The sequence below is a fragment of the Lycium barbarum genome, chromosome 3 (assembly GCF_019175385.1).
Source record: "Lycium barbarum isolate Lr01 chromosome 3, ASM1917538v2, whole genome shotgun sequence".
In the NCBI taxonomy this organism is placed as follows: domain Eukaryota; kingdom Viridiplantae; phylum Streptophyta; class Magnoliopsida; order Solanales; family Solanaceae; genus Lycium; species Lycium barbarum.
In genome coordinates, this window is record NC_083339.1 from 133448563 (window position 1) to 133475738 (window position 27176).

Sequence of the window (27176 nt, forward strand, 5' to 3'; positions counted from 1 at the left end):
AACTCCAAACCAACATAGGAATAAACCAAATGCAAATCATAACTCAAATACAAATAAGTTTAGTCGGAACATGGAAGAAAATAAGTGCAAATACAAATCAACCAAGTAGCTTCAGACATTGTTTGTATGTTTTCTTTTAAAGAAAGAAGATGACCAGCGTTTGACGCAAGCTTTAAACCGTGACTTTTAGGTAAAATTGAACACCCTTTACCTCTAAGCTATCTATCTCAATTATTTTAAGGGTGTTCAAAATTTAATTTATATCCAGTTAACTATAATATCTAATTCATATACTAATATCATTTTCTAGCCAAGGGTGTGCAGGTGACCACCCTTGGCCATGAGTGGCTCCGCCACTGCTAGTAAAGCAAACCCAACGAAGAAAAAAAAAAAAGAGGGTGACCCAAAGCAAAGTAGCAAACAATAGACCAAATTGGAAGGGTTGCTCTTAGTTGTTCTGGTTTTGTTATTCTTCTGATTAATTTTCTCCTCTTTGAGTGGTTACTTTTAAATTGGCGCAACAGATAAAAGACACACTTAAAATGATCAGTGAATATTTATTGAGGCAATTAACTACCACCGACACATGTGTTTCCGGGGAAAAAAAAAACAGCTACATGGTATATGGTCAGAGACAATCAAAAAGTTAAATTTGATGAATTTATAATTCAAGGTTGAAAATATTATGTCCAGATTTGTCTTGGTCCTATCATTAAAAGTTAAGGGTAAAAAAATACAAAAAGAGAGAAAATGTGACCTAACACCCCGAGTAAAGAGGAAACATTTGGATCTAATTTAATGAAGATTTGAAATGCTAATGTTACTTTACATTACTAGTATTCGTACCCGCGCGATGCACGGTCGGTATCAAATGAAATTAATCATAAAAAATTATTATCTTATTTGTTTGACATATTTATAATTATTTAATTTGTGAAATATTAAAAATGATTACTGATTAACATCATGAGTAATGTAAAACTTAAATAAAAATTTACTGAAAATTAGTTGATGCTGAAATAATATTAAATTATAGTTTTACTTATTTGAGCACATTGAATTATATTAATTTAATAAATATTTAATTATCATGTGATGATTAACCTTATATCATTACACAATCCTGATCATCATTTCTAACATATAAAAAATCATATCACTACAAAAGAAAAAGTTTATTTGGCATAACTATTATTTAAGGTATTTACTTCTAAATGTGGTTTGAAAAGAAAAGAATTTATGAATGTTGTGTTTTAAATTTACCCACATGATATTTTCTTTTTGTATTTTTTAATTTTTTTTAATTTGGTACTTGGATTCTTTTTATATTCAATATTTTAAATTTTAAATCTTCCGTTACGTAGTCTTATCTATAATTTTTTTTTATAATATAATTTCAAATATTCTTATTTTAACTTTTAATAAGTCTTATACTCTGGGAGGTTACCTTTTAAAAGTAAGACAAACATTTTGAGTTAAGAGTATGAGCAATAACCCATTCTAGCTCTTCTATTTTTCTTTATCACTAATATACCACTAAAATATTATTTCTAGTTATCTCAAATTTTGGATTTACTCATATTAGATCATATTGCCTTAAAATTTCAAAACTATTATTTTGTTACTCAATGAAAATTACCCCCAACCCCCAAATAACCAAATATGTATGTAAATATTTCATTGTTCACAACTCTTCAATTTCTTATATCTTTGCACATTCTTTCTCTCGTATTTAATTAGTTTTCTCCATTTAACATTTCTACCTATAGTCAAAATTATATCATATTTAAAACTGAAGTGTAACTTTGAATTCAACCAAAGTATAAATACAGAAGTTATTTTCTTATCTTATCATGAAATCTACTGATATTTTTAATTATTATTTTGTATTACATGCAATTGAGTTTTCTTATCTTAAATGGAAGAATATTTAAGAAACTATAAGGAAAGATACAACTTTCAAATTAGAAAAATAAGTATGTTGAAAAAGTTTTTCTTTCAAAAACAAAACAGCCATAAGGATGAAAAGAAATGGGTAGGTGTTCATGGGTCGGTTTTGGGTTAAAACCAAAACCAAACCAATATAATCGGTTTTTAAAATTATTAAAACCAAACCAAATCAAATATAATACATATCCATCAGCTTGGTTGAGGTCGGTTTGGGTCGGTTTTTCGTTTTTTAAGAATATTTACGATATTTCTCTCTTTCATGATATTTTTCTTACAATTAGGAGAGAATTTTCTATCCCTTTACCATCTATTATATAAGCCAAAACATAATTTTCTTCTGTCAAAATAAAACCAATTTCTTTTGCCTTAAAAAATGATATGGAATTTGATGCAAAAATAAAAGTAATTATATGAACAGAAGATCGAAAATAGAGAACATAGCTTAAGACTTTCTATAGCAGTTTATACAAAAGCAAAAACCGCGTAATTTTAATGATTTTACCCCTTGAAAATTTAAAATCGAAATGACACAAATACCCTTAGGTTGAAATTTAATCACCAAAAACAGGCATGTCGATCCAAGCATTATATTCAATTCACTCTTCTAATATTGTGTGTGTGTATATATATAGTCTCCCGGTGGTACTTACATGTAACACCCCGCATTTTGGGACTGAGTTTAAGCTCATATCATTAGAGTTCTAGTGGAAACATGGAAGGTTTGAACGTTTTGCGAAAATGGTTGATAGGCCTATTTCGGGCAGCGATAACTCCTTGATCGGTTTGGAATTTTGGAAGGTACTATCAATGAAGTTGTAGTATGTAGAAATACCTTTCTAACGATATAAGGATCAAGCCAATCAGAGATCGGAGCAAGGAGATATGATCGTCTCAATATGGCTAATAGTAAGGCACTTGAAATCCTATAGAATCGGCTAAGTTTTTGATACGTCTGCCTTCCAGTCTAATTTCATGAAAATCCGTTGGGAATTTGAGAAAACTTCCTTGATGAAAGTTTTATCCCTTTGAAATAGCTTTCCAACGGTATCTTACGGGGGTAAAACGGACATCTGTGCAAAGAGTTATGCCCCTTTTACTGAAGCCTGTTCGCTGGAAATTCTGCCAGCGTAACGGTGACGTTACGGGCCGTATTTCGTGTTACGGTCCGTAACAGTGGACCGTAACGTCCCGAAAATTTCCAGAACCTCACTGGAAATTTTCACCAAGGTACGGTACCAAGTTACGGTCCGTACCTCGTGTTACGGGACCGTAACAGTGACCGTATCTTGGTCCGTATATACGTTTCGGGTCACCTGACTTCGGGAGGCCATAACCCTATCATAACTTGGGAATTTGGGAAAACTCAAAGAACGAAAGTTGTAGATAATTGAAAAACCTATCCAACCATAGGTTGTGGGTTCACAGAAGACGTCGGGATAAGGAGATATGGACGTTTTAAGACAGCAAGGTCCCAACCCGTTTTCAAGTTGGGTCAAACCCATTTCCCCTTGGTATAAAGGGAAATATAACCCTAGAAGCCCATTTCTTTCTCCAAATTCAGATTTTAGAGAGAGGAAGTGAGAGAGAAGGGAAATTAGAGAGAGAAAGTAGAAAATCAACCAAGTTTAAGGCCCCGAATCCCAAAGCTCGTGAAGGAAAAAGTGTAGTACAAGTCATTGTCGTCATTTTAAGCCCAAGATCGGACTTGGGGGTGTTGATTTCGTGATTACTACTCTTGAAAGGTAATATTTCTACTCCCTAATCCTTTATGGTTTTGAATTGATGAATTCTTGGGAGAATAATAATTGGGTTGTTGAAGAGAATTATATGAACTATGCTAGGATTGTTGGATTGTTGATGTGGGATTGTTGGATTCATATGTGTGATGAAGAATGATGTTAATTACACCTAATTGAGATTGTAGATTTGGCTAGAAGTAAAAGAATGGGGATTTGGTGAAGAAAACACCATTAATGAGGGTCATAGAGCTTCATGCCCACTAAGTGTTTGATAAAATGCTTAGATGAACAAAACATGGATATTGTTGCTAATATAGAATCCCTATGACTTGTATTGCTATAGATTGAAGTTGAAGGGATTGAAGAACATTGTGATACGCACAAAAGCGGGAAGTTAAGGTATGTAGAACTTCCATCCACATGTGGGAATCTCTATGTTCTTCCCCATGATCCGTTTCGTGAAAATCTATGAAGTTCAAATCCTAGGGCATTAAATCCAACATATTGGTAGCCCGTAATTATGTATGTATGTACACGAATTTCGTATCTATGTTCGTTATTGTATTCCTAATCTTCCATTATTGATATTAGGAATCCTAGCTTAATCCATGAATCATGAATTCCTCCTCATGTGTTCTCATTATGTTCATATGAAACTTATGATTTTATCTAGCAAGTTACAAGCATGTTTTCAAGTCAATTATATATATGATTTCGAAATATTCTTATTACTCATGAATCAAGAACATGTTTGCAAGATTTTGACAAGTTATCTTATGAAACTATTTTACAAGTTATTTCATGAAATCATGTTTACAAGTTATTTCGTGAAATCATGATTACAAGACAAGTACAAGTTAATTCACGAAACCATGTTACAAGTTATTTCGTGGAATCATGATTACAAGTTAATTCACGAAAATCAAGGGCTTCTTAGCCAATTATATTATGTTCATGTTTTTGGGAGTTGCACGAATTACCGAGAAGGCTCAGATAGCCTGAAACTATGTAGCCACCATAGGACAAGGATCGCTCCGCCCAGTTAGGACGATACCTTAATTTCACACTGAATGGTTCCATCAGGTACGTTATTACCTTATACCCTGGCAAGGTATAGGGGCTCTGCTGGTCCGGCGAGGTACCAGACTCCACGTATCCACGTGGTGATATCATGTGTCGGTTTATGAAATGCTCTCCCTACTTATCACGTTTTACTCATGTTATATATATATATATATGTACTCATGCTCATGTTCATGTCCAAGTTTTCAGTTTCAGTTCTTATCATGTTATTCCATGTCCCATGTTGTTTCTTCCGGTTGCTTTACATACCAGTACATTCAATGTGCTGACGTCCCCTTTTTATTGCCCGGGGGCCTGTATTTCACAATGCAGGTACGGATTTACAGGACGACGCTTCTGATCATTAGGATTTGCTCGTATCAGCTTATTGGTGAGCCCCATCTCATTCGGGGTTTAGTCAACTTTTACTTTATGATTAATTATGCATCTAAAGGTATGCTGGGGGCCTTGTCCCAGTAAGTATGTTTTCCAGTCAGACTCATGATAGAGGTTTCATAGATTAGACAAGTCAGTTATGCTACGTCAGACATTCGGAGTCGTATAGCCATTTTTGGCTCATTCGTGTTATTTCCGCACTCATGTTTAAACAAGTGTTTTTATTAAGTATTATGACTTACTACATTTTATAAAGGCTCATCATGCATTCACGTTATATTTCCGCTCATGTATGCCTCATGATAGTTCAGCAGGCCATGTGGTTCGCTCGGTCACATGCAGTCAGGCACCGAGTGTCGTGTTACGTCCAGGCCATGGTTCGGGGCGTGACATTACATCAAACATAGAAACATATGGAGCATGTATATATTAGAAGAATTCTTCTACTTTAATAAAAATGGAATCGAGAAGCAAAAAAAGTATCAAAAATAATATACATGAATGAATTCAAATTACCTCTAAAAACTCACACATCATACGTGCATCAATGGCCAGTAGAACTTACTATTAAGGATCACAATAACAACATGATCTTTATGTTTTCTTGAAAGACTAAGCAAGAAATGATACATAGAATAAATATTTGAGAGAGAATTTATGTAAAGAAAGAAATTAAATTACCTCTGCAAAGTACAAAGTGATATGTGGCTGTGGAAATAGCTGATAGAGCTTAATGTAAAAGCATAAATATAGCAAAGAATAAAACGTTTGAGTTCATGTAGAACTTTTCAATCGTGAGGTCTCAGTTCCTTCAGTTTTTAAACGAAAATTATTGATACCATGAATGATATACTTATCCTATTATCTCTCATTCAAAAAAGATTTCTATCTTTTATCTAGCTTGAAGCTCAACAAACATTTAAATGTAAATACTTATCCTATCTCTAATTAATTAAAAAAGAATGTAAATATTGATAGAGAAACAATTTAAAATACTACTGATCATCCGTTGACTTCAATCTTTTTAGATAAATGTCATTAGATTCAAAATATACGATATAGATAAAGATTGTTTATTATTTAAAAAACCTTTATATTGATTGCAAATTCAAATTTATTACATAGCCAATTAAATTTTGTCTTAAAATTGCCAAGTGGCTTATTTTTAGCTTGACACTTGACTTAATCACATTGCTTGTAACTTTCATTTTTTATATATATAGATATAGATTGATAGTGAAACGTAAATATTTACTTTGATGGAGAGTTATGGGAAAAGGCAGGTTAGGTCGTGGATTAAGTATTAGTCCTAACTTGTAATTCTAATAACAAGCCGCTAAGTCAGCATTAACAGTTAGCGTATTCAAAATTTGAAACCAATATGATAAGAGCGTGTTTATTGGGCCCATTAGACGGGCCCAGCCCGAAGAGCCGTTTCTACAGAAGTTTTCAGATTTTGATTTTAAAGCAGTTGTAACACATTTCCCGCCCATACGTCACTGCCAATTTCTTCATGAGTATATATAGGCAACCCTAACTTCACACAACTCATCATTTCCTTCATTGTTCTCTGGAAAAACCTGAAATTCACAATGGAAGTTTCTGGAAAAGATCAATCCTCTGTTTCTGGTTTTAATCTCCACTTTTTAGTTTCTCTGTGTTTGCTCGTGTCTCTGTGTGTATTTATTTAATTGACCGCTAGTGTTTTTTTTTTTTTTTGTATTTTTGCAGGAAGTGCTAAGAGATTATCGTCAGGGACGAAGCTTTTGCGATATCCACTGCGATCGGCTGGTAAACCTAAGGAGGAGAAGCCGCCTTTGATTGATTCTTCCAACACTTCGGTTCCTAGAAGGTATGTCTTTATTGCTGCTGTTACTTTGACTATTTTTTGGTGTGTATAATAAATTTAGTGTTAAAATTGCATGAGTATATGTTGTTTGAATGAAGAATTTCCTAATTCCTCTGGTTCTTTGCAAACCCAGAAATTGTAGTCCATTCGCCATAAAAGTCGTTTCATTTCAATTTTGGAAGAAGAAGAAATTGTTGAATTTGTATACATGATTTTCTGCTATGTCTACGAAGGTCAATCATATCCAGCAAAGAGATCATATTCTAGTGAAAATGCCTTTTCATGCCCACTGCAACACACAATATTATAAAATCATTAGGAGACATTCAATAGCATCTAAAAATTGTTTATTTGAACTGCATGATAATATTTGGTCTGGAATCAAGTAAACACTCTTATCAAATTTATTTAACAAAAATAGAGATGTTAACCTGTCGCCGACGTTAAGGTTTATAGCTTTCTGTTGTTCATTGTCATAATAAATGGTGTCTTGCAGTAAGAACAATCTAACTTAAGTAAAGTAGAAGAAGATGGTTATTTTTTTCCCCTTTGTAATAGAAATCAAAAAATTTACACTAATGACATGTATACAAGTACAGAGACTTTGAGGATGTGCACATTCATGTTATTTTTACTTTTTAAGTGTAGTGCATGTCTATGCTTTCTTAATGTTTTTTCATCTCATATTTTAGGGGAAAACCTGCCTCAAGTGTTAGTAAGAGTGTGAATGTCCTTGATCTATCTGGCAAGGAAAAATCTGCTGCTAAACCTCCAAGAAGGCTGTCTATTCAGTCTAAGCCAAGTGCAAGCCCTGCCTCAAGAGCAGTAGGCAATATCACTCCTATTTCTGAGGCTAGAGCAAGGAGATCCTCGATCAACCAGGGGAAAACTACTAATACACCGGTTTCAGCCGTTGCAAAGTCATCAAATGGAAAGGAAAGCAATCGTCTGTTCTCTTCAATCTATTGGCTATCCCAGATTAAGCTCTCTGAATCTGCTGCTAAGCATTCAATTTCTCTTGGTTTTTTCAAACTCGCTTTGGAAGCTGGCTGTGAGGTACGACATATCATAAGCTAATGAAAATAACATCCCTACTTTTTATTTTTTTAATTAAGAAGTTCACTGCTGTTATGAATTTTCCATTGTGATGTTGAAGAAAAGTTCAAAGACTGTCTGTAGTTAGTGAATTAAGCTATAGGAATCGACTACGTAACCTCTTACCCTTTTCTATGTCTTTTTAATTTTAGCCTCTTCAACGTTTGAGGGATGAGCTGAAATCCTATGTGCAACGTCATAACCTTGTCGATCTTGGGGAGCCAGTGAAACAATTGTTTGAAAGCTACAATATTTCTCAAGAGTTTGAGCAGTTGCAAGTATCTGAGACTTGTTCCCATGTGCCTGAAGATGGGACACCTTCATCTGATGATGAAGTGCATACCTCTTCATCTGTTGCTGGCACTGAGAAATCGGAACCTGAAGTCTTGAACAAAGAAGCTGTTGAAACTTGCCAAGTGGCAGAACCAACTAAGGAGACTTCATCAAAGAAGGAAATTGCATCTAAGAACCGTAGATCTGTAAATAAGAATGCTGCAACTCCGAAATCTACAACAGATGTTTCTGGTACCATGAAAAAGAAACTTGAAAATCCTAAGCAAGAACCAAATAAGAACAAGGGGAAAAGACAGGGAAAGAAATCTGCTCAAGTAGAAGGTAAAATATGCTTGTACCTTTCTTGGTCAAAAGTCTGGCGTTTATGTTAATGAGGTTTGTTAACTTTCTTTTTCATAGGTCCAGCTAATGCTGACACTGCAGAGAAAGTCCCTCCAGAAGACAAAGAGAATATGGTAAGAAGAGAAAATATGGTTGAACTTCCCTTTTGACATTGATTAATTCAATTGTTGAGTTTCAGAAACTTCATAAGCCTTATCTCATTGATTAATTCTCACTATCTGCTACTCGTGTAACTATGGTATTTCTTTGTCTTGTCTGATCAAATAATGACCTGAAGGCACCTTCCCCTCTTAGAACTTCCTCTTTATGGAAAATATGGCCTTTTGAGTTAGGACTAACTAATTACTTTCTTTATTGTAATATTAATCATATGCCTTATAATACCATAGTTAACTTTGCTATCACTTTTTGCAGGATGCTCCACAGTCAGAAGAGATCAATGTTACAGAAGTTTAAACAAATGTATGGAATCAAAGAATGTTGAACATACTTCTATTATGGTTTTTCATTTTGGTGTTCATAATCAGGAAGCTTTTCCTTGTATAGATAATAGAAGGGTCGAGTTGAAGTGTCACTCTGGGGTGTGCATTTGGTTTGTTTGGTTCTAGTTTGACCCAAGACTTTAGGGAATTATACATATGTTTATATTTTTTAATTGCATTTGGTTTTAAAAATATTATATTGGAAATGTGTTATTATGCTTATGTTCTTTGCAGTGAAATACTAGTGTTTGTCACGAGTTCGTGTGCTTTGTACTAGCCGTTTTTCATCCTCTAATGAGTGCAGTGATAATTGCAAGTATATTGCAGTAGCCATTTTTTTGATATATACTAGGTCAGCATAGAGATTGGCCAGTTTGTGTTGTGCATATATGAATTTGTTCTACCTATTAAAAGAACTCTGCGTAAGGTAAGACAATATTGAGTGATTTCCTCTATCCCTGGTCGTCATGTTGCGTAGTCATTGCTGGTAGTGCTTTTGTTATGCAGCATTCTTTGTCCATTTGAATGTCCTCTATCCTCTAGGATGTGATGGTTTGGCTGTAAGTACAATATGATTGTTCTGTGCTGCTTCAAATTTAAAGAGAACACTCCCTATCTTTAGTATAATCAGCGTCGTGGAAAAAATTTAGCAACAAGCTTTAAGATTGGAAACCCTCAATATATGTGACAACAATAATTTCACTTCATTTCCATAATGCGTCAGATATCATCTCAAATACGGTTTCTTGCCATTTTAACTCTTTTGCTCTTTCCTTTTGTTCCTAAATGACAATGTTTTATCCTCGTACAAATGATATGACATGCTAAATAATTAGTACAAGATTCTAAAAATACTTTTGGCAAGATTCTCAGTCACCTTTACAATGTCCAAAAGTCTATTATCACTCTTCTCACCAAATTTTGTTGCATGACTCAAGTTTAACACTGACTTGGAACCATGCGTTGATAATTCCACTGCTCTAGACCTATTTAGAACTACGTAAACCCAGCTTTAACTGTTTCATTGATAGATTTAGAGCATGTTTGGATGGGCTTAAAAAAAGCAGCTAATAAGCTGTAAACAGCTCTTATAAGCCAAAAAAAAAAAAAATTGAGGTAGGCCAACTTATTTTTTTTGGCTTATAAGCTGAAAACAGCTTATAAGTTATTTTTTTTAAGCTAAGCCAGACGGGCCAACTTATTTTTTGGACTTATTTTAAGCACAAAATGGCTTATAAGCTTAAGCCAAACAGGCTCTTAGTGACATCAATATCTGATCGGTAACAAAATAGATCTGCTAATTAAATACTAACTAAAATGAAGTGGATAGCAATTGACCTAACAGCCCATGAAAGTCATTGTTTCATTTCGTTTGAATATATGAACATGCATTGCTGGTCTACAATGTTTACAAGTTAAATCCAATCTTCAGAGGAAATGGAAGTATCTGAAAACCATCTCCGTTGGAACTAGCACATTTTAAGCAAATCCAATACCAGAATTCATAATCTACAGGAGCTTGGCAACCCAATGCAGAGAACAACAATTGAGGGGAGTAGTATCAAGCAATTATACTAGGACCAGAGCACGAAGGAGTTCCACTAAAATTAGAATTTCGGACAAAGGTATCTGGAAACATTACATAGATGAGCCTTAAAGCTCGTGATTGAGATTGTAATAATCTCTATTTCGAGATACCAGTCTGCCGTCCAGCTCTGCTCCACAATTTCTCTAACTCTCCTGTTGTACTCCCGCTTATTCTCACTGAACAACCGAGCAGCTTCCGAGTTTGCAGGAGAATTAGGGTTTGGGTCACACAGCAATGACTGCAAGAATAAGTTAAAGTTATTAAGCATTTATGCAAACAAGAAATCTGAAGTTCTCTTCTGAAGGTGTACGGTGCTCGTCTGCATGAAAGTCTCCAGTGGTAAAACCAACGACAACGAACAAATTATTACTTATACAAGCAAGAGGGACAAAAGAGGGTTGGAGTAAACCCAGTACATGTAAGACCAGTAACCTTCTATTATAACATCACCTTCTCGCACACACACACACACTGTGCCGTAACTGTACAGTCAATCAACCACCATAAACAATCCCAACCTCCATCCCCCACCCCAAAAAATAATTACAGAATATCTGTCTCATCATTTTCACAGAGAAGGATAAACTAGGAAACAGCAGCATTCAAGTAGATAAAGTTATGATACTGATAATAAATGAGATGAGTTTCTAATCTGATGCCCCCCTCCTCATGCTTTACCCTAAATAATCAACACAAGTGCTTGGACAGCACCTTCATCAGGAGGTGTATGTTGGTTCGTCTATGATGTAGAGATTACAGGAAATCCAAACATAATGAATTTCAACTAAAAGTAACACTATCAAGAAATTATACACACACACACAAAAAAAAAAAAAAAAAAAAAAAAAAAGTAAAAATATAAACCAGTCCTTTTTCCACAGGGTTGTCCTATTTTCGCTACTCAGGTCACCCAAAATGGCACATAATTTTCTTGGAGAAAATTTGAATGGTATATAATTCACAAGCTCACGACTCACTATTCCAACCAACTTTTTCTATATTCCATGCTAAAAGAACAAAAAACTTATCATCCTAAATGTTCTACAACAGAAACCAGATAAAATATTTCAAGTCTTCATTAAGCTTTGCTTGGAAACCGGGAAAAAAAAAAGAACAGAGAGGCAGATTTATTCAAATTCTTCTCTTACTCGGTTTGTGTAGAAAATGAGGAAAGCAAATATCAGAGGGAAATTAAAGTTGATGAGATAGATAGCTCAAACAGGTCTTCTTTTTTGCCTTCCTTGTATTTCCACCCAAACCAAGCAGAGGATAGAAAATGGCATGATCAGAATTTAATGTCAATGCTTCTAAGATGAGTCATCCAAACTCCACATGCCCATATCCCTTGAGCCATGCCACAATATAAGCTTCTTAGACTCGTGAGAATATTGCTTAATAGGCGTAACTTACTTCTCTATCTTGCTATATTCACCATCTCTATCTTTATTTTTCTACTTTTCCCTTTTCTCTTCCTATGTTCATCTTCTTTATCTCAATTTTCAGTATTCTTGTTTTAGTAGGCGTTTGACCATAGAAATTAAAAAAAAAAAAAACACACACTTTTCTTTGGAATTTTGAAGTTGGAGTTGTCTCTGTGTCACAACTTTTGCAGATAATATAAATGTACTTTTTAACAAGTTTTTGGTTGTGAAAAAAGTGAAAAATAAGATTTTGGTTGTTTTTCAAATTTCAAAAATATTGAATTTCCACGGCCGAACACTGATTTTTTGGAAAAAGTGAATAATTCTTTCTTCTACTAAAATCCATTTTTGATCTATCATAAAGCATCAACGATTCTAAATCAATTCAAGCTTTAATATTTTTTTTCTTTTTAGAAAATCCTTTCTGATTTGTGATGATAGATTAGCTCATCCGTCTTTGGTTTTTATGCAAAGACTAGAGCTTCCAAAATTGCTATTTGTTAATTTTATTCCTTTTTACCCTTTCCTATCCTTCCAACTTTTTATTCATTTTTAGTATGTTTTATATATTTTTATTTGAGTTAAGTTTAATTTTTCGAGATCTTAAACTATTTTATTATTCTAAAAAACCAGTTACATTGTCGTTCTTAACTATGGTATTATTATTATTTTCCATAAGATTTTATTTTTGCTTCCTATTACTCTTTCCGGATAAAAAAAGTGTCCACTTAGCCTTTTTTTTTTGTTAAAAAAATGTTCACTTATTAAATCAAAAAACAATTAACTTTATCTTTTCAGATTTGCTCCTAGTAAGTGTTATGTGATCAAATTCCAATGCCTATTTAATTAGGGGTATTTTAGTCAATTTACATATTTTTTCTTGGAGTGAATAGTTTCTTAAAGAGTGTGCAAATGGCTAAGTGGACTCTTTTTTTTATCCGGAGGGAGTAATTTATTGTGGATATCCACACATGTTTCACCCCATAGCCCAAAAAGCCTTCAACAAAATCCCTTGAAAGCACATATGTGGAAATTGTATCCACATCAGTGTTTTGAAAGGCAGTTTCAGGACTCGCCTCAGGGCGAAGCACTGGCAAAATGCCCCGGGGCTCACGTTCGGGGCTTAATCCTATGAGGCTTACGCCCTAAGTGTCCTACTGTACGCCCTAAATACGCTTAACGCTCGGGGCTCGCCTAACAGTTCTTAAACAAATTATATGTTAAATTTCTTAATTAAAATCGTTGACCCTCATAATTCTTTAACAAATAAATGATACTTAATAGTTTTTCATCTATATAAATAAGAAGATTGGGTGTAATTCAAGTAACAAATCTTAGTAATGCATATTTACTATTTGAGAACATCGTGAGGGTGAATATCACTTAATTTTTCTTTTTAAAAATACATAGTCAATTTGTACATTTCACTTGTCATTGATCTTTAGTTATCAAAATTATCATATTTTATTATTTTGCTATTTGAAAGTAATTTTAATTTTATTCAGGAAGGAGTTAAGTTTTAATTATAATATCAATAAAGTTTATAGATATAAAATAAAGAGTGTGATAGTAATATTTTTTTTAAGAAATTGTGATTTTTTCATTGTTTAAAAGTTAAGATGCTAGAGTTGATTTGTATTTCGTAATAGCTTTTATTTCATTATATTGTTTATACTTATAAAATTATGTTATATATAATTACAAGTTGTAAGCAGGGGTGACTAACAGGTGAGACTAGTAATGCTTTTGCTTTAGGCTCCAAAACTTTTGAGGCCCCAAAAAATTTTACCGATGAAATTTTTAGTATTGAAGATTATAAAAAGAAGTACAAAATATATATAACAAAAGAAAGAAAAAAACACTATCTACATTTTAAGAGCAATATTTTAAAACTTTGAACTAAACTACTCAAATCTTCATATTATTAAATAAAATTTTTACAATAACATCCTAAGTAATGTCTTTAAAACACATGGCTAACATCTTATTGACTTGAATTGATCCTCACTAATATAAATATTAATGTTACTATATGAAGTAAAAGACAAGAAGTATGAAAAATAAAAAGGCAACACTAAATTTTTTGTGTATGTGTTTATACTTAAGGCCTCATAGTTAAATTTAGCTTTAGGCCACTAATTTTTATGAAATACTAAAAATTAAATACTCATGGGGCTTACGCCCAGTACCTCGAGGCTTACGCCTCACCAAAGCAAATGTAAACGTCCCGCTTTACTCCCTCGCCTTTTTAAAACACTGATCCACATTTGTTTCAACCCACCCATTTGGCCCATTGATTTAGCCCATCCTTAAAAGCCTTCAACTTGAAAGCACATATGTGTAAATTGTATCCACATCGATTTCAACGGCCCATTTGGCCCATCCTATTTCAATTGGCCCATCCTATTTCAATCGGCCCATGTATTTAGCCCCTTCAAGTTTCTACAATGTCATTTCTACCCAACTTCATTTCCTTCTCTCTTTCCCATTAGGGTTTCTAGCCATGGCAACGGCCTGTATTCCATGTAATAAGTTGTTCAAAAAGAGTCAATGTAAAGGATGTGTACTGAATGATAGATTTAATTGTCCAAATATTAAAAATTTAGAACTTATTTTGGAAGTTATGGGGGCCCATTCTTTCAAACTTGCGATTTTGAGTATTGCAACTCGTGAAGATCAAAATCTCTTCATTGATGCTTGGCTTCGGGCATCAAAGAATAACAATCGTATGGAAGGTTATTTCTCAGATTTTAGAACGTATTTTAAGTCTGACTTACCTTATATTTTCAATATTATTTAAGGAAAAGGGCCAAATATACCCTTGAACTATTGGAAAAGGGTTAATATACCCCTTGTTATACTTTGGGGCCAGATATACCCCTACTGTTATACTTTGGGCACAAATGTACCCTTCATTTTAACGGAGGACACGTGTCATCATATTATTGGCCTATTTTAACTATTTTCAAATTAATTAAAAATTGAGGCAAGCTCCATCAATGATGCCGCCGTCGCCACCTTCCGCCGCCGTCACCGTCGCTGGAGCTAGTAAAAAATTTCACCACCACCCCGCCACCTTCCATCACGTCCTACTCTTCTTGCTACCGCCAAATCAATAACTCAACCCAAAACAATTCAATCTTGAACAAAACCCAGATTTTATCATGCTTATATTCTTTGCAGTGTAATATTAGTAGTATTTTTCACGAGTTAGTGTGCTTTGTACTTGCCGTTTTTCATTCTCTTACAAGCGCAGCTTTATACGAGTTTGTTCTACCTGTTAAAAGAACTCTGCATAAGAGTACCGACTCGGTTCATAAGACAATATTGAGTGATTTCCTCTCCCCCTGGTCGTTCTGCTAGTTTGATATGTTTGTCATCTCGTGTTAGTGTAGTCATTGTTGTTAGTGCTTTTGTTATGCAGCATTCTTTGTCCATTTCAACTATGTCCTCTACCCTCTAGGAAGTGATGGTTTGGCTATAAGTGCAATATGATTGGTCTGTGCTGCTTCAACTGTAAAGCGAATACTTCCCACCTTTAGTATGATCGACATCGTGGACTATACCAAAAATTTAGCAACAAGTTTTAAGATTAGAAAATCCTCAATATACCGCGACGACTAGGTTGAGCTGAAACTTGAAACTAAGTTGAGCTGAAACTTGAAACTATGTAACAACAATAATTTCACTTCATTTTCCATAATGCGTCAGATATCATCGACAATACTGTTTCCTGCCATTTTTAACTCTTAGTCGTTCCTTTGGTCCTTAAAATATGACATCTTTTATTCTTGTATAAATGATCTGATATTAGTACAAGATTCTAAAATACTTGGCATGTCTATTTTAACTTTTTATGACAAAAATACGATATTTATTTAGATTACACCAAACATAAAATCGACTTGGGACCATGTAAACCATGCTTTGATAATTCCGTTGCTAGACCTATTTAGTACTCTGTAGCCAACTGTTCCATTGATAGATTTAGTGACATCAATAGCTGATCAGTAACAAAAGAGATCTGCTAATTAAATACTAAATAAAATGAAGTGGATAGCAATTGATCCAACAGCTCATGAAAGTCATTGCTTCATTTCGTTTGAATATATGATCATACATTGCTGGTTTACAAGGCTTACAAGTTAAATCCAATCTTCAGAGGAAATGGAAGTATCTGAAAACCATCTTTTCTGGAAAAGCAACTAGCACATTCTAAGCAAACCCATTACCAGAATTCATAATCTACAGGAGCTTGACAACCCAATGTAGAGAACAACAATTGAGGGGAGTAGCAACAAGCGATTATACTAGGACCAGAGCACGAATGAGTTCCACTAAAATTAAAATTTCAGACAAAGGTATCTCCAAACATTACATAGATGAGCCTCAAAGCTAGTGATTGAGATTGCAATCTCTCTTTTGAGGTATTAGTCCGCCGTCCAGCTCTGCTCCACAATTTCTCTAACTCTCCGGTTGTACTCCCGCTTATTTTCACTGAACAACCGAGCAGCTTCCGAGTTTGCAGGAGAATTAGGGTTTGGATCACACAGCAATGACTGCAAGAATAAGAGAAAGTTATAACTCCTCTGCATGCAAGTCTCCAGTGGTAAAGAGCAATTACCACTGTATATCTCCCACGGTTGGAAACAAGCCCAGTAAATATAAAAAACCAGTTCCTTTCTATGATAACATCACCTTTTCACACACTGCAGTAACCATACATATCCAGCCAACCAGCTCCAACCCCCAATCCCCACCCCCACCCCCAAAAAGAAGTTTACAGAACATCTTTATCTTTATTTTCACAGAAAAGGATAATCTAGGAAATAACACAAGGAGATAGAGTTATGACAAAGATAATAAATAAGACGAGTATCTATGTGTCGAAAAAATAAATGAGATGAGTATCTAATCATGCCTTTCGTCACACTTGACACTAATGTGGACTTGTTATATGGTTATTGCTCAAATATACCTCCTTCATAATAACAAGTCCATGTCTGTTTGTTCATCTATAATCTAGAGATGATAGGAAATCCAAATATATGAATTTCAATTACAAGTAATACTATCAAGAAATTACACACACCCAAAAAAAAAAAAAAAACATAATTACAAATATAACACATACTCTTATTTCCACAAGCCAATCCTATTTTTGCTATTCAGGTCACCTAAAATGGCGCTTAATTTTCTTGGACGAAATTAGTTGGTTTATATGATTACAAGCTTAAGACTCGATTGGAATGAGAGTGCATAAGAATTTTCTAATTGTGTATGAGAGTGTTTCAGGCCAACAGATCAACAAGAACAAAAGCTGTGTAGCTGTCTCTCTAATCATGCCTTTCGTCACACTTGACACTAATGTGGACTTGTTATATGGTTATTGCTCAAATATACCTCCTTCATAATAACAAGTCCATGTCTGTTTGTTCATCTATAATCTAGAGATGATAGGAAATCCAAATATATGAATTTCAATTACAAGTAATACTATCAAGAAATTACACACACCCAAAAAAAAAAAAAACATAATTACAAATATAACACATACTCTTATTTCCACAAGCCAATCCTATTTTTGCTATTCAGGTCACCTAAAATGGCGCTTAATTTTCTTGGACGAAATTAGTTGGTTTATATGATTACAAGCTTAAGACTCGATTGGAATGAGAGTGCATAAGAATTTTCTAACTGTGTATGAGAGTGTTTCAGGCCAACAGATCAACAAGAACAAAAGCTGTGTAGCTGTCTCTCCAAAAGCCAATATAGAACTAATTCACAGGGTCAAACACCTTACAGGGATGAACAAAAAAGATTGGCCAATCAAGTATCTTGGCCGCCCCCCGTTTGTGGGAAGAATGAAGATAGTATTTTTCTCAGAAATGGTCCAGACTATCACAAAGAGGATCCACTCTTGGCATGCTAAATTCCTATCCACTGGGGGCAGGATTATTCTAATCAAACATGTTCTGTTGGCAATGCCAGTGCACATAGCAGCTATGAAGCCCCCTAAAGGCACTTTTGAGCAACTAGAGGGAGCTATCAACAGGTTTTTATGGAATGGATCTGAGGACATTAAAAAACATCACTGGTCAAAATGGGAAAGTATGTGTCTGCCATATGAAGAAGGGGGAGTAGGGTTCAGATGCTTGAGAGATGTAAGCAATGCTTTCATAGCAAAGCAATGGTGTAACCTAAGAATCAAAGAGCCTTTATGGAAGGACTACATGACTGCAAAATACTGTTCAAGAATCAACCCTGTGCTCAGAAAAGTAATTGGAGCACAATCACAAATATGGAGAGCCATGTGTAGGATAAAAGCACTACTAGAGGAGAATATCTTCTGGCAGATTGGGCAAGGACAGATAGCCTTTTGGTATGATAACTGGACTAGGGAGGATGCCTTGTATAAACTACTACCAGAAGACATAACTCCCAACAACATAAAACTGAATGAAGTGCATGAAGATGGAGTTTGGCATTGGAACAAAGCAGGGTACAGAGTCCCTTGGGCTGTAAAAATGGCAATTCAACACATCACCATCAACTTCACTCCTGGTAAAGATGATAAGGCAATCTAGGCTCTTAACCAAGCAGGCAAGTTTACCATAACATCTGCATGGAATATTCTCAGGAAAGAAGCAGAAGGTGATTGGCATGATAAGAGAATTTGGCACAAAATGTTACTAACAAGATCAACTTCCATCTTTGGAGAGTGATGAAAAACAGACTGTCCACAGATGACAACATTGGCAAACTACCTCAAGTTGTGTGCTGGGAAATATGGAGGGTTAGATGTAATCTCAGATTCAGTTTTATTGAATTCAACAGCGACCAATCAATGAAGGATATCACTACTCAGCTGATGCAAAATATTTACACTCAGTTTCCTCTCATCAGCAAGGAAATGGATTGGTATACTATCTGCAACAATATAAGCTACATCTACAACAAGAAGAGTATCAAAGTGGTGAAATGGTATCCACCTCCTACAGACCTCATCAAATTAAATACTGTGGAGGTGGAGGGATAATCAGAACTGCAAATGGCAAACTCATAGCTGCATACAGCATCAACTTGGGCAAAGGCACTAGTAACTGGGCTGAAGCCCAAGCTTTGAAATTTGGAGTTGAAAGGTGCTCAAGTAATGGATGGAACAATATTATGTTGGAAGCTGATTCTCTACTTCTGGTACAGGCCATCCAAGGAAAGATTTAGTCCCCATGGAATATTATCCAAATAGTAACTTGGATACAGAGATTGGTTGCCCAAAATCATTTGCAGATTAAACACTGCTCAAGGGAAGCCAATCAAGCTGCTGATAAGCTAGCTCAACTCAGCCACTCCATCAATGACACTGTGATCTACAGCAAGTATCAAGACCTTTCAAGACCAGTTAGAGGTATAGTCAACATTGATAGATGGGGCCTCCCTACAATCAGAACAAGGCCTCAAAACAGTCATTATTTCCAATTTGAGCCCCCTTGAATTTTCTTGACAGATCAGTAGCTTAGGTAGAATGCATTAGTTCAAATTGTAATATAGCTTCCAGTTACCACTAACTAAAAATAAGTGGTGAAGGGAAGCTATACTTAGGCAACATGCATCATCTAGTTCCTCTACATTAGGAAGCCCCCTCCCCTCACCCCTAGGATCATGCATCATATAGCTTACATAGACCACTGTATATAAACATGCATCAAAATGGAAATGCCCAGTTTCATATTTCATGGGGTAAGGTTTAAGTCCCCCCCTCATTGTAGTCTTTTTCACAATTAATAAAATACCACCCGGGTTCTGATTTTGGAACTGGGAGATTCCCCCCCCCCCCCCCCCAAAAAAAAAAAAAAAAACACCAACTTTTTCTATATATACCATTCTAAAAAACATATAAACTTATGATCCTAAATGTTCTAACAACAAAAACCAGCTAATACATTTAAAAGTCTTCCTTATGTTTTGCTTGAAAATTCTTCATACTCGGTTTGTGTAGAAAATAAGGAATGAAAATATCAGAGGGAAATTAAGGTTGATGAGATAGATAACTCAAACAGATCCGTTTTTCTCCTTTCCACCCAAACTAAGCAGCAACAACAACATACCCAGTGAAATCTCACAAAATGGGGTCTGGGGAGGGTAGAGTGTACGCAGACCTTACCCCTACCTTGGGAGGTAGAGAGGCTCCACCCAAACTAAGCAAAGGAAAGAAAATGATTTCCTATCACCTCTTCTTTCTTTTGTTTAATATAAATTTTATCATCTCCTATAATCCTTTCTTTTACTACCTTTCCCTAGATGCCATGCAAAGAATTAATAAGCTAGACCGTAAAATTCGGATAGGAGGCACTCATTTCACACCGGCAAAGTAAAAACTGTTTGATCTCCTTCCCCACCCGACAACCACCAGTTCAAAGTCTAATGTCAATGCTTTTAAGATGAGTCATTCAAGCTCCAAGCTAATGTCAATATCCTTTGAATCATGCCGGAATAGAAGGTCTGCCAGACTTGTGTGAATATTATCTAATGGGTGTAACTTGCACATCCTTAAACACCTAAAAAAAGGCCTAGCACCTTACTTTGGATGCGCTTGTCATGAAACATTCCTATCGTAGTCCTGAAACTTTGACTGTAGTAGTACCTCCTATCCATTCAGCTCTCCAAAAATGATCTTGTTGCAAATTATTAGCAACTTCTGCTTGTAGGTCAACAAATCAACCTACGATATCAGCATAGACGACCAACAAATTACGTACAAAAGTTGCATCCCTGTATGTAAATTTAAGGCCAGAAGCTGGAGTTCTCCGTGAACAAAAGGTGGCAGTAAGGTAGGATAAATATAGAATGATCCAAAGAGCTGCTCAACTTAGCAATGAATATTTGCTAGTATCACTACCAGATATGAGTACAGTATTTGTCTTTGTGATACATGTAACAAGCACTCCATCACCAAAGCAAGGTGTTATAGTCAACTGAATAGATTTATTAGCGGATTGCAAATAAACTAAGTATTGGTCAAAGACTGAGCATGAAATAGAAGTTCTTGAATTTGATGCTAAGTTGCATTAATGTGTTATACATGCCCTTCCATGTTTCCTCCACCCTTCACATTACTGTCTGTAGTAACAAATCTTTTGTTCAACATAATGACATCATCTCTACATGTTCTCTTTCAGTTTCTCTGGGAAAGGATTAAACTTCACCATTTCAACATCTATCCACTCACTTTAGTTATAATTCAATTTTCACCAGAACCTTCCCTTTTCTTCATCAAAGGAAGCGTCTGGCAATCCCTAACCTGGACTCATTACGATATGGGTTTATCCTTCCTAAAAATCACTTTGCAAAAGTTGTGATCCTATTATACTGGGGTTAACTGATTCCATAAAACCATAAATCTTGATTTATTTTTTGTTATTACTGCTTCTATTTGTTTCTACTTGTGGTACTCTCAAGATGCCTTGAATGAGATAACTTGATAAAAGATGATAATTTTTTGTTGAATGAACACTGGTATACCTTTTTTTTTTTTTAGAATGAAATGAACACTTAAGAGGGTTCAATATGATATAACTATCATTGAAGAAATCAAGGACTTGAATCTAACAAACAAATTCCATGACAAGAACTCCTATCTCACTCCTCAATCGAAACACCCAAGCGTAAATGCTGTCTAGGAACTAAGCAAATAGACTTGCCCACAGAACACACAACAATCGTTCTCTGGAGAAGAACATAGACGAGCTAAGCAGGCATTTGGATAATATTTGGTTGATGTTGAAAGAAAACAGGAAATTACACCCAATGATCTTGGAAGTGAGTGATCTCGAACTTTTGACCCCCGGTTTCCCCATGGACAAACCTTCAAGGTCAAAAGAAAAACTTGTTAAACTTGAATTTTTGCCCATGGGCAAGCGAGGTCAAAAGTTCAAGACCACTCACCTCCAAGGTCATTCTTGTAATCACCCCAAAAAAAGAGTAATTCTAGTTGAAGTTGAAAAAAAAAAAAAAAAGTAGTTATGTTTTGACATAAACGTCACTAGGGAAAAAAATTAAAGTTTTGTGAATGAAAACCATTATTCCACCTGGAAAGCTCCTCAAACAAGCTTTTTAACTTCAAATTCCCTATTTCACGTTGAAGTTGAAATTATGGTCCAAATTATAAAACAAACATCGATTTGCAAATAATATTTCAAGTTGAAAATGAAATAATATATGTCTGAAAAGGCAAACGTAGCTCTTTAGCCCCATTTTTTATAGTAACTATAATCAGCAGCTTTTCTCAAGAAATTTATCCAAATAATAAACACTAATGTTTATACTTGTGGGTGATTCGGAATTTATCTACTTTTGGAAAAGTAGACTTCCCCTCATATAAAATGAGTACCAAACATATAGAGATAATAGCTACGAAAGGATCAGTTAGGTCAGGTTAGTTGTGTTGTGACCAAAGAAAGTATTTTAAGAAGTTCCCTCTTCGCGAGAGCATTGATCTGAGAGAACTGTTAAATTTAAACAGAAATATTTATGATCATCCTCTAGATAAAATGCCTGATATTTGTCCTAGGCTAAGGGTCCTTTCTTTGGACAGCTTTACGATAATCCTACTTCCATTGTCCAGAATGTCAAAGAGAACCTTTCTAGACATTCTAGGAATCATAACTAATTTTATGGAGAAATGCTCGACACACCAAGTCCCTGCAAACAATTGGAATCACTTTTCGTGATTCCTCTATACTCACTTTCTCATGTAGAATTTACATGGAAAACATCCAAGCATGAAATGCAAATGCAGAAGCAGCATACAATTGAGTAATCCAGATATCACAAGGAAAAGCGAACCTTACTTATGATCGCTGTACAATTCACAACGGTAGCTACTGCTTACACCTTATCACAATTTAACTATTGTTACAAGGATCTTTTCACTGCATCTATAAGAGTTAAGCTCAAAGAAACAAACAATAAACTGCTCTTTTTTCTGAGCTATTCTTTGTTGTGGACTCCTAAATTCAGGCTGAGCTCCATACCTGGATGGATGTAAGTATAGCTGCAACATCATATATTGGACTCCACTGGTTTTGCAGGATATCCAAACATATACTTCCATCTGCATAAACTGGAAAAAAGAAAAAAAAAAATCCAGATTAGAATTCATTTTCCAATTCTCTAATGACTGGAAAACCAAAATTACACCTCCAACTTACTATTTGGATGAAACATGCGAGAAACAAATCGCACTGTTGGTGGCTTGTTGGGATAATCCTCACCGAATTGAAGCGACAATTTAAACGTACCTGAAGTACTCAAACGGTATTGTAACAGACCAAAGTAGCAAATTCATGTCAGGAAAGAAGATATCAACACATAATTCACTCCGGAAAAAGTGCATAATGTATGTTTTTTTCCTGTTGAAAAACTAAAAACACGCCAGAAGCAATAGCACAAAATCCAATTGCTTCAAATGTATAACACATTTCTTGGTCAGTCCAGACAAAATGTAACCGCTAGATAAGTCCACTTGAGGATATATTTGGTTCAACAATAGCAAAGTAAGGTGCCTTCATTTTTTTTTATTTTTTTTTTTGATGAAATAAGTGAAGTAAGGTGCCTTCATTACAAGATTAGGCAAGACAACATACACGTTTCTTAAAGCTAAGCAGATAGAGTAGCCCAACTGTGCTGCACACATAGCTACTTCACCAAAAATACATAGAGTTCGACCAAATGCAAAGAACCTATTGCAGAATCGCATAGAAGATAAGATTGCAGCACTTCTTCACTGACCAACTTGCTTTTGGCATTAAGCACGAATGATGGCAGATAATCAGGTGGAAAATCATAGAAATGACATGACCAGGAAAGTTCGGATTGGGAGATCAAAGACAAAATTCTTTCCATCAGAGCACTTGACAATATGATCATAAATAGTTTGTGCAAGAGGTACACCCTCCGCTGAATGATTTTAATAAAACTTACAACTGCACTTGTTACTTCTTTTCTTTTAGATTCTTATTTTTATTAATGGGTGTGGGGTGGACAGGGGCATAAGAATCCATAAATGACAAATCAGATGACAGAAAAAAAGAAAAAAAAAACTTATAAAATGGAAACATCAACTCTGCATATACAACCACACATAAAATTAGACCAAACCATTAGCAAGTTAACAGCATATGCCAAACTCCGGTGCTCTGATATACTTTTAGACCAGTATTTAGATGCAAGGAAAACTCACCTCCATCCCAAGGAGTATCATCAGGACTGCATTTCACAAAAAATAGTTTAGTTATGTCTGGAAAAACATGCCAAATAGATGCACCAACAAACAAGCAGTATAACCAAGTCCAAAGCACATATATTTAATTACAAGACTGACCCAAATATAACGGCGTTCCAAAGCATAATGTTATTGTCTTGAGGAGCACCACTAATACCAGCAGGAGGGTCCTGTTGTAACCTCTTGAAATCCCTCATCAGTCTCTTCCTTGCAGGTGTTGACATTTTAACTACCTACACATTACCATGACAGAATTAACAAAACAATCAAGCATCACTTTTTTCCTTTGTTGATAATTGAAGCATAGGAAGCTGAAATTACTGTGCTGAGGAGTTGGGCTTTTAGCTAAAATGGACTAATTATGACAGCATATTTTTTATTGTTCTAATCATGACAATATTCACTGAGAAACTAAAAGGTTTTTGTCTCTAATTGTCACAAAAAGAAAGCAGCCAAAAAGCTACTAATTCTTCATCTAAATTCATCCTTATCACTTTGTCATAATGAGAAAGGAAAGTGAAATTCAAATGGTTTTTACTCGGTAAACCATAGGCCTTTGCCTCCAACAATTAAGATCCACAGATAATTTAGCCAAAAAAATAATAAAGATATGATCCAAGAAATAATATAAGAAGAAATTGAATATATACAGTTAGTTACCTAACAGGGAAAAGACAATCGCCTAAGCTAGGGTTTGCTTCAGCGATTTTGCTCTCGACGAATCGAAGAATGAAGTCGGCAGTAGTATTATTGGTCCTACAGGGGAATATCACCTGTTTGCATTTGCGTCTCTCCACTTGACGACCTACCCAATGCAACTTGCTGTTAGTATTTGTCCTTATTGGATTCCAAAGAGCACACTTTAACTAACTATTATATATATATATTTGCATCACAATGCCTTATATGGTCCTCACACTTTTTAAATCACTCTTCTAAAATTGCTTACATCCAAAATATTGAAAGAAAAAAAAAATATAATATATATATCTCATTCTTCTGTGTTTGTTTGATTCTTTCTGCTAGCAAGTAAGTTAGTACAAATCTAGTATTATACGTTGCAGCCTTGCAGGTGCAAATTTTGTAATTTCATTATGTTAAATTGGGGAATCGAAAACGGTTTGATATTGCAAATTACATAAGTTATAGTTCAATCTTGGACATTTAGTATGGTGATGATATATTCAGGCCTAGCTAATACTACTATTTTTCAAACAGACGCCATATGTATGACTATTTTTCTTTTTCAACATTTTAATAGAAAATATCACCTTGCTGTATGAGATGCACAGAATTAGTATTTATTTTCATTTTATAAATAAAGATCAAGCTAGCTCGAAATTACAAATTGCCACAAAATTAGTTGATCAGAGCTAAATCTTATTGGAATCTGATTGAGATTTCTTCGTCTAATATATTTGTAATTTGTTAGTTTAATTGAAGAATATAGTAACTCCTTAATGTGTTATAGTTCCAATCAATTTGCCTCTTATATTATAGTTCCTTCGATCCATATTATATGGTGTTTTTAATTTTTATATTTAGTTCAAAATAAACGAGTTTACATAATCAAGAAAATAATTGTTGGTTTTCAAATTTACCTTATTTAGATAAGTGAATTTTTACATAACAAAACAATAATATAATATGAATTAGAGATATTGAATTTTTTAAACAGTTTACCCAAATTAAGTTGCCAAACACACTTTTTTTGGGGAACTCATTCAAAAGCCGAGTCCGGAATCAAAATACCCCCAAAAAATCCATTTTGAACCAAAATACCTCAACAAAAAAACAATGTTACTAAAGTACCTTTAGCGCAGTAATTTACTGCGCTATAGTGTCCGTCTTTTTTTTTCCGGCCCTTTTGATTAACTCTTCTTCCATTACACTTTTTAATGTACTTTGACGAGAAAAGGTCATAAATAGTCCCTTATCTATGGGAGTAGGTCTAAAATAGTCCCTTAACTATACATTTACCGGTTTTAGTCCTTCAACTATCCAAAAACTTATCAAATTTGATCTCCGTCTATTTTTTTGTACAAACAGCGTACAAACTCATAAACCTTCGTGAGATTAATCGTTAAACCATTCCTCAGACCTATACTGCTTCTTTTTCCTCAAGTTCATTCTTTAACCTCAACTTTTTTCCTCAAGTTCTCTTTCGTAACCGACGGAAAACCAACCCAGTCCGTCAGTTTTGTTAAAAAAAAAAAAAATTAAAAAAACCGACGGTTCGACGGTATCGTCGTTTTTTTTTTTTTTTTTGGAAAATTAAAGAATGAAGTGTAGGAACTTGAAATCGAACCCGGGTATGTTCCTTGGCATTAAAGGGCTTTACCACTAGACCACTAATATTTTTTATTCATATACTTACATTGATTTAATTTATACTGTTTTTTCACTCTAAAAACCGACGGAGTCAGTCTCTGTCGGTTTTATTATAAAAAAAATAAAAATAAAAAACCGACGGACTCCATCGGTTTATTTTAGAAAATAATATAAAAAATAATTATATTTTTTCACGCATTTTTGTGCAAAAAATAACCGACGCAGTCCGTCGGTTTTCTAAAAAAAAAAAAAATTATTGAAAAAACCGACGGAATCCGTCAGTTTTTTCCATCGGTTTTTTTTTCGCGGTTTTTTAGTAGTGTTTGAGAAGAATTGTTACAGAA

General features: G+C 34.7%; 2 protein-coding genes across 2 annotated transcripts; one reads left to right on the plus strand and one right to left on the minus strand.

Annotated features, from left to right (window-relative positions):
* Nucleotides 1–6623: 6623 nt before the first annotated feature.
* On the plus strand, nucleotides 6624–9463 carry LOC132632665 (uncharacterized). Its single transcript, XM_060348689.1, has 6 exons — nucleotides 6624–6776; nucleotides 6879–6999; nucleotides 7689–8052; nucleotides 8244–8706; nucleotides 8785–8840; nucleotides 9142–9463. The coding sequence occupies exons 1-6, from the start codon at nucleotides 6740–6742 to the stop codon at nucleotides 9181–9183; spliced, it is 1083 nt and encodes a 360-aa protein (XP_060204672.1). The 5' UTR covers nucleotides 6624–6739; the 3' UTR covers nucleotides 9184–9463.
* A 6831-nt stretch (nucleotides 9464–16294) lies between these two features.
* Nucleotides 16295–25360, minus strand: LOC132632666 (ubiquitin-conjugating enzyme E2 2-like). The gene is made up of 6 exons (XM_060348690.1): nucleotides 25162–25360; nucleotides 24601–24734; nucleotides 24460–24485; nucleotides 23429–23518; nucleotides 23252–23340; nucleotides 16295–16777 (listed from the first exon to the last, which is right to left on the minus strand). The coding sequence occupies exons 2-6, from the start codon at nucleotides 24723–24725 to the stop codon at nucleotides 16649–16651; spliced, it is 459 nt and encodes a 152-aa protein (XP_060204673.1). The 5' UTR covers nucleotides 24726–24734; nucleotides 25162–25360; the 3' UTR covers nucleotides 16295–16648.
* Nucleotides 25361–27176: the final 1816 nt, after the last annotated feature.